The 19501-nt window shown below is 40.6% G+C and overlaps 1 protein-coding gene across 3 annotated transcripts in view; it reads left to right on the plus strand.

Annotated features, from left to right (window-relative positions):
• Nucleotides 1-19501, plus strand: part of ST6GALNAC5 (ST6 N-acetylgalactosaminide alpha-2,6-sialyltransferase 5) — a 125174-nt gene that overhangs the window by 48070 nt on the left and 57603 nt on the right. The window contains exons 1-2 of one of the 3 annotated variants that reach the window (XM_057416811.1): nucleotides 5477-6017; nucleotides 6615-6836. In XM_057416811.1, the coding sequence (XP_057272794.1) occupies nucleotides 5952-6017; nucleotides 6615-6836 (288 nt within the window). In that variant the 5' untranslated portion in view covers nucleotides 5477-5951. Of the gene's footprint in view, nucleotides 1-5476; nucleotides 6018-6177; nucleotides 6308-6614; nucleotides 6837-19501 lie in introns of those variants that run through there. The other 2 variants (XM_057416820.1, XM_057416829.1) reach the window with 2 other exon arrangements.

Consider the following 19501-nt stretch of genomic DNA (forward strand, 5'->3'; position numbering starts at 1 on the left):
AGTGATATGCTATATGAATAGTAAAGTTGGTTTCTATAAACCTGTAGATAAGAACAGTAGCTATTACCAAAGCTATATATAGCTTGACCACTGTAGGACTTTACTTGATTCTGTGACTGTGCCTTTTCAGTTTGATGGTAATGGATCCCCTTGTTGCCAGCTGTTGTTCAGCCTGTCATCATAAGTGATGTTTGTGTTTGTTTTAGTAATAGCAGGAGAGTTTCTATCGACTCTCTAATAATACACAAAGAACTGCAAACCAATCCATAATAAGCACTTATCCTTCTTTGTTTCCTTTTTTCCTTCATGTCTGATATTTGCTTGGTAACTTTTTTAGTTTAGAAATTCTTTTCTATTTAACAGTTTGACTTCCGATTGGTATAGTTTTTCTCTGAAAAGTAGCAGACATGCACACAATGAAAGCCAAGCTATTCGGGACCCTGTGGAGATCTTTTTTATTCCAGCAAAGTTACCCCCAGAATATTCAAATGTATCCAATCTCTTGTCCTTGGTTGCTTTATTTCTTAAATCTGTGGTCTGTTTATAGAGATTATGTATGCTCTTTCGTTTTGGTGGTGGATGGTAAAACAAAAGGCCATGAAGAACGGTTTCTGATCATGCCTGTTAGCTTGATCAAGTGGTATTGGATAGCCCCATCCACAGCCCCCTGTGCTATTTTCTTAACCTTCAAAGTTTCTGAATTTAGACATGGAACTCTGAGTGTGCCGTATACTGCAGGATGTGCCTTGCTTAACTTTCCCTCCCCCACGCAAAACTGATTAGAATGAAATATGGTGTTTCACATGTGGTCTTAAAGCAAATGAGTCCATTCAATTGAGCTAGACAGATTTTTTTCTGAAACTTCCAATACTTTCATTTATACTTCCTCGACTGGGGAGAAAACTAAGAAAAAAAAAAAAAAAAAAAAAAAAAAACCCAAAAAAAGCAGATTCAGCAGATCTTATCTCACTATTTTCTCCCTTCTGTTTTTCATTTGCACTTCTATTTTCATGCAATATTTCATTTTTTTCATGCATCTATCACTGTTTGCTTCTGTCAGAAGTTCAAAAGCAGCCTGCTTTCATAAAGAAGAAACAGTATTGATTGATCTGTAATATTGTTTCTACCTTTCTTGACCAATCCTCAATGCATATTTCCAGTTTTGAAAAGCATTTCATGAATTGCTGGGCAGTTGGAAAAATCTATAGTGTAAGCTCATTACTTTGCTGGCTGCTGAATGTTTTGTACCAGTTGTGTTTGCAATGCAAAAAATGCAGACCTTTCTCTCAGGAAAAAGAGGTTAAAATTTCATGTATACATAAATAATAAAACAACACATGGAGGTGGTATCAGTGTGATATATTTCATTTCCTATATACCTTTGGCCTCCCCTCTGTCCATTAATTCACACAAACTTTCATCATCTTCCAACCTCCTTAGTAGCATCTTTGGTTTCATTTTTCTCTTCAAAAAATGCTTACTTCTCCCCGTGAAGAGTGGCATTCCCAGCCATCCTCCCAAATATCACTGGCTAGAGGTCCAGGACAAGCAATATTCTTTTCTATGCTAGTGATTGTGGTTTAAGCTAATACCTCATTGTCGTGGTTTAAGCCCAGGCCGTAAATCAGAACCACGCAGTCTACTCCTCCTCCTGCCCTTTTTCTCCCACACTTCCAGAGGGATGGGAAGGAGAAGCGAAAAGAATGTAACTCCCACTGGTTGAGATAAGAACAGTCCAGTAACTAAGGTGTAACACAAACCACTACTGCTACCACTAATAATAATAATGATAAAGGAAATAACAAGGGAAGAGAATACAACACCTCACCACCTGCAGACCTATACCTCACCCCCATCCAGCAGTGACCTAGCCCTTTTGGGTAACTGCTCCCAGTTTATATACTGGGCATGACGTGCTGTGGTATGGAATACCTCTTTGGCTAGTTTGGGTCAGGTGTCCTGTCTCTGCTTCCTCCCGGCTTCCCCTCCTCCCTGGCAGAACATGAGCCTCACAAAGTCCTTGGTCAGGGTAAACATCACTTAGCAACAACTGAAAACATCGGTGTTATCAGCACTGTTCCCAGGCTGAAAGTCAAAACACAGCGCTGCACCAGCTACCAAGATGGAGAAAAATGGCTGCTACTGCTGAACCCAGGACACTCATGAGGCTGCAGAACTAGAACTGGGAACTTTCTACTTGCTTGTGAGCTCCTTGCACCAGCAAAAAAGAGTTAAAAGATGTATAGGAGTTAATTTTGGTGGGCCCAGGATTTTACTCTTGAGGAGACAGATCCAAGGCTTCACAGACCACAGAGAACAATGGAAATGATAAAACAATGCAACTTTAACAGGAATCACTTTTAGACTAATTTTATAGTTTGAACAAATATTTTCTCATGCTTAGCCACTTACAGAATCTTGGTAAGTCAGACTTTTCATTTCAAAGGCATAAGGATACCAAAGTGGTCCTGATACAGTTAAACTCCCCCCTCCTTCCGTTCTATTTAAGCACTTCTATCACCAATATTTTTTCTGAAAAACATCTTCATACACATAGCGTGATGGGAATGTATTTAAGTGCTTTCAGCACTCCTGCAGACTAAGAGGCAGAACTCACCTAGAGTTTAACTACTTATATCACACAGATCCCTTTTTTCCTCACTCTTTGTGAAGCTTAGTAGATAAACAAAACCTTCATTTTCTTACTCTTTTTAAAACTGGGCACAGATCTAAAACAGAGCTCTAAAACATCCTCTTTTTTTTTGCAGCAAAGGAGTCACACTGCCATCAATGAGTCACAAAATAATAAAACATTTAAGACTGTCTGGGCTTTCATTCTGAGGAGGTGACAGGGCTGAAGAGTAGCTCCAGCTTCCAGTTTGTAGGCATTCTGTGTACTGACTGCAACCACAACCACCCTGCCTCTGGTTAGCAAGGGAAGGAGAGAGGGCCAGCAAGGTCCAGAGCAGGGTTTGCTGGACTCACACAGGTAGTATCCAGTGCTCTCGGGAAAAACGTCCTGGCAAATATCATCTGGGTCATCAGCAGAAATACCAGCCATTGACTTCACCTTAACTTCCATTGTACAACTTGGCTACCACCAGTTGCTGAGATGGACTGGCAGAGATGAAGAGTCTCTTCCACTTGAGTACTCATTCCATTCATTATATCAAGGTGTAGATCATGCTGTGTTGTCTCTAGATCAGCCTCATGAAAATCAGCCATAGTTTGAAAGGGTGTTTTATATCTATACAATGAAATCTCTGAAAGACAACCTGGGTTAAAATGCATTATAAAAAGATAGTAGTTCCATTCATCCAGACAGCTCAGGGTCAGTTGGTGTTTGAGCAATTTTATTTAGGAATCAGTGAAAGAGCTCTGTTGCTCCAAGTCTGTTGTCAGTTTTAAGAAGTCTGTCTCTGTCTGCATCACTACTTCTTACATGGTTTTCTTACTCTACTCATGGATTTTTATTTTAGTCATTTGCATCTTAGGTCCTCCAGAAGTTGCCACAAGCACATTTTTATATCATTAGACTGTTTTGTCAGCCTGTAGCTGCCAGAAAGCTGGAAACGAGAGGGGTAGATTGGAAAAGGGGACAACCCGCTCCTACCCATGCAGATGAAATGTTATCCTCAGACTTTGTTGAAAAATCTATCCTGGACTAGAGAAAGCAGCTGTTTATGTTTTAATCTGTCTATACCCCTAGCTCTAAAGAGGAATAGAAACGCACAGGGAGTGCAATATCCCTTGAATATTGAAAATAAGTTGGTTGAAGCAAGAAGTCAGATGGACTTTAAGATGTTCTCTGTATTGACTCTTTTCCAAGTTGATTCAACCCTTATGAGTTCAACCTATCGTCTTCTCCTTTTTGCAAGTCTAACTGTTGGGTATACAGGTGTGTATCTACATGTATGTAGACTCCAACAGTGTTAAAAGACAAACCTCCAGATAGCTAGAACTACTAGTTCATGGGAATTTAAAATTAAATTAAATAGCTGGGCTGTTTTCCAGATGATTTCTAAAGTTCCCATACTTACGCATAAAAATCTCTGTAGGATTTACATTACACTACTGTATTTGTTTCAGTGAGCATTTGACTGCCAAGAATACTGTCTATGACCATCATGGCAATCTAATTAAATATTTGACGAGCAGAAAGCTGGACATTATTCAAGTCAAGCATTAAATTAGAAAATTTAGTTTCTCTCCTTTATCAGTAGATTTTTAAATCAGCCTATTCTACCAAAACCCACAAGTTTAATGAATTTGGTCTCACATACTGTGTAACAGCTGTCTAACATACAGCCACTAGCATAAATCATAAAAATGATGCTTCACTTTGGCATGGCAAAATACATTAGAAAGGCTTAGAAAGGTCAGTCACCAGCAACCTCTTTGCTGGTCGTTGAGAAACAGCACTGTAAAATGCAGGAGTTGCCATTTGTAGTCTCTTGCAGGAAGCCTTGGAGAGCCACAGATAATTTGCTTTCAATGATTCATCAAGTTGGCCCTTTGTTTCACTAATTTGAGTGTCAAATGCAATCTCCTAATAAAGAATTACCAAGACCTGATAAGATTCTTCTTATATTGCTTCGTTTGTCTTAACAACTGGTACTATTGAAACCAAACCCACAAACTGAATAAATAGCAAGCCTGTGTGCAGTATGGCATTCTTCTCTGGAATGATGAAGCGTGTTCACTGTGCTGTCCCCTGATGTTCTTGTTTCTTTTTCGTTTCTTAAAAGGCACTGAATGCTGCACACTGTGCCTGTGCTAGGGATGACATTTGTTTCACTGTTAGTCCTCCAGTGAATTAGTAAAAATAAAAAATGGATGTCAATGGCAATTCCAGCCTTGAGAAAGCTGCTATTGTGACCATGGTTGAGTTAGCCTCCTGATCGTTTTCTCCTTAATGTAATCTTTAATGTTATATAGTTATAGGTTAAATGAGACGCCATCTATTAGAACCATTATTTCCATCAGTAGTTTCAAGAAAAATATCTTCATGATTAGGAGATAGATGATTTTTCTTTTTAATGCTATGCTGTCAGTTTAATAACTCCGTAAGAAATCAACATTAAAATGGCTTGTTTTGAAGGGGCACATGTATAAATGTGGAATTCCCAAAGCAAGAAATCTGTGTAATTTGAGACCTGCTGATAAAGTTTTCAGAACCGAACTGTACACCATTAATACAAAGAAAGAAATAATAAAAAACTTTGGGAGGCTGCTTAGGGGTGGGAAAATGTCCGTCCTCAGAAACCAGAAAGACGTCATGGGGAGCAAGCCTGTGAGATTTACTGTTAAAAAACGAAGAGGTGTTCTGCCAAAAGGTTTTGAAACCGGTTTTTATGGCTTGGGGCAGGTTGTGTGACAGAGGGCGGTGTCAGCGCTGCACAAGGAGTTGAAGGCGTCGATTTTTTTTATTTTTTTTTTTATTTTTTTTTTTTTTACTAACGTGAATTTATAAACAGTTGCTTGAACGCCGCCAGCCTCGGGAGACCCAGTTGGCGGCGAGAGAGCGACGAATTCTCTGGCAGGGAAAAATACAAAGAACATCATGTGAGGGTCGTGCCCCGGTGCTACCAGCAGGACAGAAGCCTGGGCCGAGGGAGGGAGCCCCTGCCCCGACCCTGCCCGCTCGCCCGGCGCCCACCGCGGGCCGGAGGGACGGTGCCGCGCGGTACCTGCCGCGGCCATTCCCGCTGCTCGCCAACCCCCATCCCCGCCCGGGGCTCGCCGGCGGAGCGGGAGGCAGAAGTTAACTTCCACCGGCCCTGGAGCCGCCGCTGCGCCGGCAGGAGGAGGCGGAGGAGGGGGCGGAGGCAGGCGGGGCAGCCGAGGACCCGGCTCTGGCAGGCTCCGAGGGTCCGGCCGGGTGTAATTCCCCTGTAATCCCCACCACGGCGGCGCTTCCCTGGCCGAGCCATGTCTGCGGCTTCCCCGCCATGCCGAGCCTAGCGGGGAGCGGGAGGGCTGGGGAGCGGGAGGCGCACAAAATGAAGACCCTGATGGTAAGTGCATTGTTGGCACTGCTCATCCCGGCTCCGGCAGCGGGGAGGAGCGGCGCGGCGCGGGGCTGCCCCGGGCCCCCTGCACACGCTCCAGCCTCCTCTGGGCTGCAGCCCCGCGGCGCTCCGGGATCGCGCAAAGAACAGAACCACAGCGGCGGCGGCGGCGGCGGCGAAGAACTTTCCGCTTGCTTTCTTTTATTCGTGTTGCTCGCTGTTTGGGGGTTTTGTGTGTGTGTGCGCGTTTTAAGGAGCGGATAGAAAACCGATATGCTTAAAGGACGAGGTTGGAGGTAGCCGCGCGGGGTGTGTGGGGGGAAAACGCTATAATCCCCAACAGTCGTTAGAATGCGGGAATAAGATGCCCGACGGGAGACGGCTGCATGGGAATGAGAGGCGCGGGGGAGCTGGGCACACGAAGGGGCGAAGAAGCGAGGAAGCAGGGGTGGGGAGGGGGCAGGAGGAGGAACGAGGAGATTCCCCAGTTCTCTCCTCGCACTTTGCCGGATCTCCGGTGGCATGAAACTTGCGGGCGGCGGTGCGCGGGGTTGGGTCCGCGGCGGGGGACCCCGCTGAGCTGCCTCTCTCTGCCCCCCGCAGCGCCACGGGCTGGCCGTCTGCTTGGCGCTTACCACCATGTGCACCAGCTTGTTGCTCATGTACGGCGGTATCGGCGGCGGCGGGGGTCGCCCGGAGCCGCGGCGGAGGCAGCAGCAGGTGGCGGCGGTGCCCAGTCGCCCGCCGGGACGCGGCCAGCACCATCCGGCGCTCCCCGTCGGGGCCGGCCTCCTCGAGGGCTACATCAGCGTCCTGGAGCATAAGGTGAGCCTCGGTCGTGGGGCTGCCCTTTCCTTCCAAGGGGGAACCTGCCCCATACCTGCAGAGCTCTCTTCCCTGCCCGCCGGCTATCCTCCCAGGGATCGCGTTGGCCTGGCTATCTTGCTGTCAGGGCTGGCTCCTACACGTGCCGTTGCCCCTGGCCCTGTGCGCATGGATTAACCGGGTCAGGACCCGGTGTCCAGCCTGCTGTTAGGCCTGTGTGCATTGTTGGTCATCTCCTCCCTTGACCTGTAGAAGATGGAGGGTGAAGTGTTTTGTTTCTAGTGATGAATGCGAGAGGTACGCTACAAATGTATGTTTATGATGATGCTGGGAAGGGTTAAAGAAGGAAGTTTAGTTGCTGGAAGGAAAAGTCAGTAGGTAAGTGTTTATTCTTAGCTCATTTTGTCTTGGGAAACCAAGAGAACTGTATCTCCTGCACAAACGACCTTTTCATCCTCCCCCTGGGAAGCAGAAGTTGTCAGCCATAGTCTCTGTTCTAGAAATTGGGGGCATCTCTTTAATGGTGAACAGAATGATGTCCCTCCCCTTGACACAGGAATTCGGAGGCTGGATTGTCAGACCCTAATACCCGTTTACCAGAGATAGACAGCCTAAGCTTTGATATCTCACAGGACAGACGTAATGAGATAAAGTGAACAAGGTGGCACATCCATGCTGAAGATATACTTCAGTTTCAGTAATTTTCTCAGAAGGCAGATTGCTCTAGTTCTTGTGCTGTGTTCAGTTTGCTGCGCTTACCTGGAAACTCCAAGGACCCCCTCTGCCAAAATCCCAGATAATATTTAGTACGCACACTTCTTGCAGTAAAAATCTACTGTAAAAAATAAGCACAGAAAATGAGGATTCTCAACTTTATGTTTTCACATCCAGACTGACATCTTTCTGAAAAATATGTTTGTCAAACAAGTTACTGGGCTCAGTTTAGAGGCACTGTGTGAAGACTAGTGACTTTGATATACAGAGATTTTTATTGTTCCTTCTGGCTTCACTTTCTATGCAAGAGTTATCTGTAGGGCTCTTAACACAGAAAAATAGCTCATGATGGTCCCTTGTAGGCTTTATTTGTTTTCTTACATGATTCTTCTGGAAATCCTCAAGCGTCATGTCTGTGTAGAAAAAGCAAGTTTGGCCATGGGGCTTCCTACTGTGTTGAAGTGTTCTCTCATCATTCTTCTGTTCTTCTTGAACATGACTGTAGTGATGAGGTGTAGATATATATATGCACTTTTTCTTTTATAATTTTTTTTGTAAGTAGTAATAATTGAAAAGGCATCTATGGGAGTTTTTTAGGTTGTTTATGTGAATAGCCCCTCTGATACCATAACTCCTTATGTTGGTTTCTTCTGAGTCCTGAACACCCCTCATTAATAGAACATATTTAAAATCATTATTCTGTGTTTTTTATTTTCCAGAGTAATTTTAGTGTTTCCCTGTGTTTTGGAGAAAGATAATACTCTTTTTTAATATATTATAATATGGCCCAAACCTCACAGATACTCCATTTCTGAATTTCATTTGATGTAGCTCATACCTCACAGTAATACTCTGCTGAAGGTTTAATAACTTTTCCACATAACTTCTGTGGGTCAGAAAGAAGATTGTGCAGTCCCTGCTGTGTTCCCAGCGTGCTTTTTATTTTAATGCACATGAGATCATGCAGAGAGCTGTGTCACTGTGGTCTACAGGGGAGTGAGGACACTGTATTACCATAAGGAGATGGAGAGAAGAGCTTTGACTTTTAATAGTGTATGTGTTTTAGTAATTTAACAGACCTGTATATTTAACATGGATTTATAATCCCGGAGTACATAGGTTTCCTGCAGAAATGAAAGTGGAGAATGCAAATCACAGACATTAAGGGCTTGGAAAAGAAGGATACAGGATCGGTGATGATGAGAAGAGGGAGAGAGATTGCAAGAACTGAGAAATGGTGAAATATTTTCAGAGAACATGTTTTATTTTTTGGGGTGGAACAATGGAGAATACAGAGAAGACAGCTTGAATAGCATACAGCATTAAAGTCCATCCCAAAGTGGGAGAAAATGAAGGAACTGGGGAGGTTTTAACGACTATTAGGAGAGTGGCAAGAAGAGAGCAAGATAAAATTCTGTAGCTGTGAGAAGGGAGTGATACTTGAAGGAACGGAGGCCTGGAGGAAGTTGAAGAGTACCTGTTGTATGAGGATAATGGGCTGGGAAGGGTAAGGGACGAATGACTTCAGCAATGGTACATGTTCTTCTGATGGCACAGAGGTGTCAGAGTGAAATGACAGCGGATGGTAGATTTTCACAATATAGCTTCCTTAATTTCCCACATAGAATCTTGGGATTATCTGTCAGGTTGAATGACCTGAAGCTGAATGACCATTATACTAAATTCATCCTTGGAATGTGTTCATGCATGAATGACAGTTATGGGAGGTTAATGCCTAGATCATTCAGATCTAGGAGCTGAAACAGGTTCTTGACTTCAGGAAGACTTTGTTCCTGGATCCCATAGTTAGCTTTAATGGGGAGATGTGTCATGTTTTTGGTGGTGTACCCATTCTGATGTATTTAATATGAGTAAGCATGCACATATATGTAAAAGCTATTTGATAAGTACTGATGTTATTATAAATCCATAATTAAAATATGAGTATTGACACACACAGGAACTGTCATAAGGTAGTATAAATATTTCAGGGATAGAATTTGACAGTTGTCTACATTGTGAGATACTATATATTACAAATGTCTGTCACTGTGAACAGTACAGCTCGTTTAGCAGTGCTGGGTGATCATATATGGAGACTGTTTGCCAGAAAATCAAGGCGCTTAGTAAAGTACCAATGATTTTGAAATAGATCTTGCAGTATTGTAATTACCAATAATTTTCCTCCTTTTATTTTATATTCAATAAGAATTGTAGTTTCTCAATCATCCTGTCAAGATAAGCAGGCAGTTTCTGAAAAATACAGCCAAAATACATAATATTCTTTTTACTGTGTTGAATAGTCTTTTTGCTGTAGTCTTTTGTCATTTGGTCAGATTTGTGCTGTTTTGTTTCTTAGTGCTTTGCCTTCGTGGTTTCTGCAAGCCCTGTTTTTCCCAAGTCAAGCAGCAGAGATCAGAACCCATGTTCTCAGCTTTAGCAGCCTTGTGCAGTTTAGCAGCGCAAACTTTGTTCTTGTTGAGCTGAACTCTTAAACCAAGAAAATTCAGAAATGCAGTCAATTCAGACATTGATTCTTGGCATTTTGCCTCTGCATGTCCCAGAGCAACAGCAGTCGTTGTTGGTGGACGTTTGAAATGAATGAATAACATCTCTTTTTGTTCCCAATAGCCAGATGTTTATATTCTAAAAACTCCCACATCTGGAACAGAAAACATGGTTTGCTGATGGTTACTATTGAAAGGTCAAGGATTGAAATGGAGAAGTAGCAGCTACCCTTCTACTTTGAGGAGCTGTTGCTTCTCACAGCCACGTACTGGCAGAGTGTAGCACTGCTTAGTTATTGCAGCTGTTCAGCAGTTAGAAAGGACAGGAGTCCCAGGCTGTCAAACATCTTTCGTGAGTTCTTTGACTGTAATCCTGAAATTAAAGAGGTTTTCTCACTGGCATCGAGGGAGGCAGAATTACGCTCTTCTGTGCAGAGGCATGGGGATAAGACTTTCTGTTGATTTATCATAGTGCTAGCAAGAAATTACAATGCTAATATTTTTAAAGCAATTACTGCATACAAATAAGAGAGTGTTAATGAAAGCAGGAAACCTAACACTCTTCCAGAACTTGCAAGAAATAAAATATTTAACTATTATATTACTATTCTGAAATGAATGTGAGAACATGTCTCTGGATAGTTAGAAAGCTTTCTACCCAGTATTGACTCAACAGTTGGTACTGCGAGTAAAATATGAATTTGTCACATATGTAATTGAATAATATTTCAAGCCATCAAGGATTTTGTTTCTTAGAAAAGAAAAAACCCATATCAAAATCAATCTTGCAGACAAAATCTATGATTTATTAGAACCACATTTAAATACCTTGAGAGCATTGAGATCAATGTGATAATTTACGTGATCGCAATGATTTCTTTATGCTAATGTAAATCATCATATGCAAAGAAATCTTTGTGATCCCTTTAAATTAATGTAGATCAGAGAACAGTGTAGTTAATGAAGTGTTTGAGGAAGACTCATTCTGCAAATAGTGCTATAGCTCCTTAAGCTCTGAGACACAGTAAGTTGTTCTGGCATGAAACTTTTTTTTCCCAGGGTATTAAACTTTGTGCACTTAAAATAGCAGGTTGGATCTCACAGTATTTTATATACTTTTTAATAAGTATTAGATATAAAGAGTTAGGAATTGGAATTTTTTACCTAAATAGTTCAAGCATTTACTGTTTTGGGCTTGGGCAGGTGGAGGGTGTCCCTAAACCAACCTTCATAATGAACATATGTGGAGATGGGAAAGAATTAAATTACTTTGAGGGTTGTAGTGTCTTTCAAATGAATTTATCACAAAATCATAAGGGATCTTATAAAAAACCAACTTGTCTTGCCTGAGGTGGGATCAAGCCTGTTGAGTTGTAAACCATGTACCATGATTTCATTGCATGTTTCTACTTGCCTCTGAAATTGTTACCTCTTATATTATGCAATTATTTGATGGAGCTTTTATTATGTGAGAGATCCGCCAGGGGGAGACTTTATTCTAGAATAACCTTGCTGGGGACACCTCTGTCTGCCCAAGATCCAGGCGCTGGGGGAGTCCTGGAGGCCCCTGGTTCACCCTTTGGTTGGCTTCCTGGCTTTTTTAAGATCTATTTTATTATTGTTTTGAGGTACTGTAGTTACCTTTTATGCTGATAAGCTGCAGGTTTATTAAACCCCTTCATAATGCTGTCAGCTTAAGAAAAGATTTAAAACCGTGAGAGTCAGAGAATGTAACTGAATATCCACAGACAGGGTAGGGACGGTTGTTTTACCAGGTTTACCCAACATTTGAATAATGACTATCTTATGCTTTGTATTTTCTTACTTTTGAGCTACTGCAGTAGTGTGTTTTTTCAGCCTGACAAATCATAGTACTGGGTTCATTCTTTTTGATGACTGTTGTCCAAAATCTTTAGCAGCTTCTATGTGCTAGATGATACTACCTAGTGTGCAATACAGAGTGCACAACAGTGGTAGGAAATGATGGTACATTTTACTGCTTTCCAGGTTGTTTGGCACCTCTGTAAACAACCAGTAGTCCTAGCCTGGCACTGTTCCTACTTAAAGTATCTTGAAGTATTTTCGAATAAAGATATCAGTTAGCTGTGCAGTTTATGCATTTATTTTATGAAAAAGTCCATATTCTGTAGTTGGACAAAAATATTTTTTTTTGGTAGAATCCTGACTCTGGTGTCTGCTTGAGAGAGAACACAAATGCTATGAGGGGAATAAAACCAAGTAATATTTCACAGTTATCATTATTCTAAAACAAGTGCCATTAAATATGAAATCCAACTAGTGGAGACAGTGACTCCAGGCATGGGTCAGGGCCTGTTGTTTAAAATAATTGTTTAAAAGGAACACAGGTACAGTTAAACATCCAGATGTCCCTGAAAATGGAAAGATGTTTGGCTTATATGTAATGTATGGTGTTATTATTTTAACTGTTTAATGTGATGCATAAAACCCTACCCAACCACAAACTAGCTGTGTTCTGATCATTTCCTGGTTATCAAGAAGATAAAGGAGAGTAAATAATAATTGTTATACTGAAAACAGAGAAAGTATTGGAGTTTATATCTGGTGAAGCTCTTGCCCCACGTAATTTGTGACATCCTGTGATGTAGCTTTATTCTTTCACAGAAGTTGAACCAAATATTATTTCAGAGACTGTATCACAAAATCTTGATGATTGATTTCAGTCCAAACATAAATAGGAGGTGGAGGGTCAGGTCGAGACAGTTAATGCAGAATCGTGTTTTAATTTTATCACATTGCTAAAAAGTCACATCTCACAGCAGTGTCTGATACCAGAAATTGGTCACAGTGTTATCTTGGGTTTACAACTGACTAAGACAAATTTCTTTTTTTTTTTTCCTTCATAAAAGAAAAATTGCAGAAGCATGAAGATGCTCTTATTTATTTTGTGCCTCTGTTTTTTGATTGATTCTGGATTATAGCCTCTATCCTGAATCATGAAAAGTGACAAATGAGTAAATACCCTCTTTCCTGGTTTATGAATATCTTATGCATCATATTTTAATAAGTGGGTGCTGTCCGTTTCCCTTGTCTGGTTCCCTGTCTTCTTTAGTGAACATGCAGAATGCTTCATTTGATGTATATGCAAATACTTCCAGGCAGGGAATTGGCAACACTTTGTCTGCTAGTGAGATCTGCCTGTCTCTCATACAAACCCCCTGAATTGTTTTCTTTTCATTTTCATCATTAGTTTCAATGACCACATTTATATACCTAGTACGTGCTGAAGTATATTTGATAACCATTTAATGTTACTGTATTGTGCACTTTTTTCAGAGTCTTTCACTGTGAGCATTTTAGGCTATTTTCATCTTCCTGTGAAGACAAAGTGTTCTTTTGAAGGGTTTTAATCCTTAGTGGAAGCAAGTCTGAACTAAATGAGATTTTCAATGACAGGAAATGTAATTTTTGTTCACAGCTGATGGATATCTCTCAATAGAGTTCCTTAAGTTCTCCCTTTCTGCTTGTCCTGGGGCGTAAGTGGATATTGAGTGTCATCCTAACTATGTGATATCCTCAGAACAGTAGACTGGAGGTAGTTTCTTTTCCCAGTGACCTTCCCTACTGTTTTAACCTGTATTACTAGGTAGCACTCTGTATGCACAACCTTGCTGCTGAGGTGGCATTGATAGGAAGAACTGGGTGTATTAATTGAACTTCTAATTAGGGCAATTATGATCAAATCAGCAGCCTTTTGGTGCCTATATAAGCAGATGTGACAGCACAAAAGCTGCTTTGAAGGTGAGGTGAAGCATTACAATGTTTCACCTCACTCTGTTTCACCTCATCCCTTAGCAGTCTCCATTAGTCATCACTCTTCTTTGCTCTAACAGTTAAGGCTTAAAGGGTTAAAACCAGCTTAGTTACTGAAGTTTTCTGTCAGTTCAGAAACTGCTATTAGTTGTTCTCCATTGTCATTCTGAAAATACCCAAATAGGGTTAAGAGTCACATGGGAAGTGAGGGGACAGGTCAAAGCTGAAACCTTCTGTCTTCAGTCTTTTTGCAACAGAAGTGCAAAATACAAATGGAGAAGTGGAGTTCTGGGGTGCCCCTTGATGGTGTTACATGAAAGACACAACAGGTGCTAAGGAGTATGTATACATTCCTATAAAGAATATACCACATTTGAGCAGAGGTTAGGCACATCTGGTAATACTGTTAGTGCCTGGTATGTATTCAAAGAGATATACAGTGTAAGAGCAGTACAATGTGTATATTAAGTGCCATAATGAATACTAGATTCTTGTGCAACTCAAGCTTGTAAGAATACTTCAGAATAATATTGGGTTCTTTAAATACTATTTTTTTTCACAATGACAGTGAACTCTTGCAGAATGTTCATTATCCAATCAAAGGGAACAGCAATGGGTTTATATGGGATACAGGCCACATAGATCAGGTTTTCTTAATTCAGATTTAATAATCTGGACTTTTGTAAGCAACGTAGAACAAGAATATATAAACATGTACTTCATCGTTGAATACAACTTGTTACGAATTTGTTGCATCTGTAGAAAAAAATTCCATTACAGAATGGATGGCTTAGTAAGAAATAACATTGAAAAGAAGAGAATGTTTCTCAGTAAACAGTCAGTATGTTTGGAATATGTGTTTTTGTTTTGTAAATGTTATATTTTGATTTTAGTATGTTATTAGCATCCTCAGGTACTGGCATGATGTTAATATTGCTGAAACAAAATATTCTGTAAATTTTATACTGTTGGACAATATTAAATTAGACTGTATCTTGCCCTCAGCTATAGCAGGTCATAAAAGTAAATTTAATAACACTCAGCAGAGCATCAGTCTAAGAGTTATCTCTAAAGAAAAGAAAAATTCAATGGTGCAAGTTTGTGTAAATGTATATCTGTATCGAGCTTTGTGCACAGGAAAGTTAAAGGACTATTGCTCTGCTTAAGAAATGGCTTGCTGAGAAATAAGCTTATGGAGACTGCATTCATCACCAAGTACATGCTACTTACCAGGCTGCCTGCATGAGGTTTAAACCTTTTCTCCCAGTTTGAGAAACCAGGCTGAGTTTTGTAGGTAGTGGCGTGGGTTACATTCAGGCCCATTTCCTTTTATGCTTTCTCACCTGCATTGCATTCTCTGTGGGTAGACATTTTTATTCAGTTTCAATGAAATTCACCCTTGTGACTTGTATGAAACATAAGCATCCCAGGAAACAGGTAATCAAGGCAACTGACAAGAGGGTAGCACATGGTTATGGGCCATTAAAGTGCGATGCAGAGATCCCAAAGCTAGTGAAGGTTGGATCAGTAAGCCTTCATAGTGCAGTTTGAGACAGGCTTGTTAGCTTTAGTTGCACAGTATTAAGAGCGCAGTAGTCACACTGTATCTGAGCAAGTAAACCCTGATCTTTTCAGGTAAGTTTCTTCAGGGGCTGGCTGGCTCTACTTTGTGCGTTCAGGAGCAAGGTAGGCTGAAGCTACATTGGGTGCCAAGGTAATAGCGGTACAGACATGCTCAAAACATTTCTGAGCAATTCTCAAGTGCAGTGTCAGGGACTGAAAACAGCATTTGACATACTAGCTGCTCTTTAACTTCAGCCAGCCAAACTATATACACCTTGTATTTGCAAAGATTGAGCATTTGGCCACAGCAAAGATATGTTTAGAAAACATTGTGGTTTCCAAGACTTGTCCATAGTCTTCATGAGAAAGCTTTTGGCCAAATGCCTGGAAGCAGTGCTCTCCAAACCTTATCCTCAGTCTTTACGCGGAGCCCAGAGGCTCACAGTGAGTGTGTGCTGTTGTACCACCTGTGCTGTCCCTTCCCTGCCTCCTCTCTAACTTTCAGTTTGGCATCTCTGGGTCAGTCCTTCCGACACTTGGCTAAATTTCATCCCTGGAGATTCGAATAATGACACATGTGCTCCTAAATATTGTTGCTGTCCATTTTATTCTTAATGCTACTGTAAAAGGGTTAGTTTTACACACCTTGGCATATTAGTTGATTCTAAAATAGGAACGTAAAACCTCACCATACAGCCAGTGGTTTCACTGCAGCTGCCAGCGTGATGCAGAGTTAATACTGCCTGTCCTTCACCAGCTCCTCTGCCTGTGCTTAGATAATTGTAGGTGGGCTCTTCTTTTTTTAAAAACAAAACATAGCAAACCACTTTTTTTATTTAGATAATTTCTTCCTTAACACTTATATTCCATAAAATGCTCATTATTGATGTTATTGGTGACTCTGCAAAATACAATTTAAAAATTTAAAACCTGTGGCAAAGTCACAGCTGTTTCCATTTGTTCATCTACTTATGTATTCTCTTTGTAATGCTGCTCTGGATTTCTTCCTGGTTTTAATAGTGATTCATGAGCCTTACAAAGACTGAGACAGTTTGTTATAATATTGCTCACATTAGCCATGAGAGCTACCTCGGACATGAATGGGACTATACATAATAACCAGCACTTCAGTGAGGGTTTCCCCCTCTTGCCGAGTGCCAGCTGACATGATGTCTAAGCATATGGCTGTGTGGGATTTTGCCAGCAGACAAGAGCATGCTCTGCCCTCCCTTTGAGCTGGTTGGAGATGCATCGACTCTGCTCTGGCAGCTGAGTAGCTGCAGTTAGCATGTTGCTAAGCCAGAACTAATAAGCTTGACTGAGAGGCAGGGTTTATTATCTTGGGCTCAGCAGTGTATTTGGTGCGGTTATGTAGCTTACACCATAGAGCTTCTCTGCATCCTCCTATCTCAATGAATGGGCAGAGTTTGCTTGTGGTTGGTTGTACAGAACATGGTCAGTATTTGCTTGCATCTCCCTGTGAAAACCTGCTAGTCCATATCTGAGTGGTTTCCTAATCCTGCTGCAGAGGAGTGTTTTCAGTCCTCTGCCACACCACCAAGAATTTCCCATCTAATACAATTGAGAAATATAACTCCAACTTACAGATTTATTGTAGAATTGCACACTTCTCAGTGTTTAGTCAGAAGTTCTACTTACCTGCCTCAGCGTACTCTTGTTACTTAAATTTTGGTCATTAGATTGCCACCAGTTTAGTGCACTTAACAAAGGAGACTATTTTCAGCATTTCTTTTTTGTAGAGCAGCCTATATGATAGATGATGCTGTGGATCATCTTTCAGAGTTTGAAATGAGACCCTAAATTAAGTTCACAGAGCATGATTTAGATGACTAACTAAATCATGCTACTTAGATGACTAAGTTACCATTTATGATGAAATCGGCTCTTTTCACTGGGCATGTACTTATCAAGGAAAAGATTTTAATTGCTCATAAAATCATGAAGTTAAGAGGGGTTTTTGCTTGTAACATGGCTATTTCTATAGACTGGTTATTTCGCTTGCAAATGTTTGTGTTTTCGTTTATGTTTTCTGGTATTCTTACCATTTATATTTCCTGAATATTTCTTTGGAAATGTTGAGGATTGTATCTTAATTTCAGTCAACGAAGAATTTTTTTCTGATAGGATATTTAGTAATAGCTTCACTAACGTAAGACTGCTGAGGCTTAATGTTACTCTTTCTGTATGTAATTACCATAGATTTAATTTTGATTTATCTTTTAATTTTTATGAATAGCTAAAAGCTCTAGTTTTTTACAAGTAGAATCAAAACTAGGGTTAAATTCTTCACTTTTGCTGTATCTGCTTTATGTCTCAGTAGCAGTGCAGGGCAGCAATGAAGCTGGTTATAGGTCTGCCGAATATTCATTCTCAGGAGTAGTGTTGGTGTATCCATGATGGTTTAAGGGCATAAATGAGGTACTTTGTGCAACTGGTAGATGTAGAGGAGGGATGTCAGGGCCAGGAGAGTATCTCTGGTATTAACGTGTCTGATTTCACCAGCACAGTGATCCCTTTTGATCTGCAGCAATTTCTGCAATTCAGAACAGCTTTCAGGGTATATTTAATTATGCCTGTGGACATTTTCGCTTGGAAAGTGAAATGAAGCTTTAGAATCCTCTTTCACTCCCAGCTGTGCTGATCTGAAACTTTGCTCAGCTTGATACCCACCTTTAAGTGTGGGGATCATGTTTCTGCTCTGATGCTGTATGTTCAGCATCTTGGGCTTCAGTAGAAGGTGCAGATGCTCTGTCTTTCTGTCAGAGCTGTCACTGCTGTCAAGATGGAATAGCAACATACCCTATACATACATATACATGTAACCTGTAAGAGCCCATATCTTCAGATCAAAACTAGGTTTGAGACAATTCACAGGACCTGAAAACCTGTCTTTGGGGCTTCATATAGGTATGGAATACAGTGAAATGGCTGCGTTTGGAGCACCTTAAGAGTTTATGTTAAAATCAGAGCCATTATGCTTTTATCAGTGCTCTCAGACACATACAGAATAAATGATTGATGATAACATGCATCAGCTTTATTAAAGTTTCTCAGAAATGATTTTTTATAATTATGCCACTTCCTAGGGATACTTTTCAGTGTGTTATGAAGATAACATATCCTATTTGTAGTGCATACTGTGGAAAACCAAATCATTTTAACATGACAATTAGTGTCCTAACATTTGAACTTTCATGTATGATGCTTAAGTTTCATGGTCTGTAGCCAATAGAAAAACAAGATTAATTTTACTTGAAATTGCAAGAGGTGATTTCAGCCACCTCATACTAAGTCTGAGGACCAATAGATTTGTAAGTTCTCAAGACTTTCTTAAAATGGAATGCATTACTCACAGGAAGTGTATGAAAACCTTGTGACTGAATTAGAGGTAAAACCAGCTATAACAGAGCACTGTGGAAGCCAGTTTAGCTGAAATTGTAGTCCCAGCGCCTCTTGATTGTGGATGATGAGGTTGCATCTGCTTGTCTATTTTTATTGGAATTGCTTTTCTGTGTAGCAGTCTGTGCACAGCAATGAGACTTTGAAATTCAAAATAAAAGTAATCTTAAGAAAAAAAGGTAAGCTTTTTAGTTTCTCTTTGTTTCCTTTGGAAAACAAATAGATCTGTCAATATTTTTTTCTGTTTCATATCCCATACTTTACATCAATAAAAGTACTGAAAATTACATTACACTGTGTTTATTAAAGTTGTGCTCCTATGCAGTAATACACATAAGACATACTGCCTTAAGGATTAAGTTAAGCTCCTTTGTCAAGCCTGTTGGTATGGCAGGACTGTTAATCTTTAACTGTCAGAGTCTGGTTAGATCCTTCTTTACACTGAGGCCATGTCTAAGTGCAAAGAAATTAAAACGGATAAACTGTCCTAGTATTTATGCCTTATTTTTGCACAGAGCAATCAATAAAAAGAGAAGCTGTGTTATACATATTTCTATGAGAAGACTGCATTTCAAGCTGTTACTTAGCAGCATCGTAATTTTATGTTTATGCTTGTGAAATACGAAGACAAAGTTGACAGAAGGTGTTCAAAATACTAAATTAATGAAA

The sequence above is a fragment of the Pezoporus wallicus genome, unplaced genomic scaffold (assembly GCF_028554395.1).
Source record: "Pezoporus wallicus isolate ANWC-B61680 ecotype Strahan unplaced genomic scaffold, APGP_CSIRO_Pwel_v1 contig_5908, whole genome shotgun sequence".
Lineage (NCBI taxonomy): Eukaryota > Metazoa > Chordata > Aves > Psittaciformes > Psittacidae > Pezoporus > Pezoporus wallicus.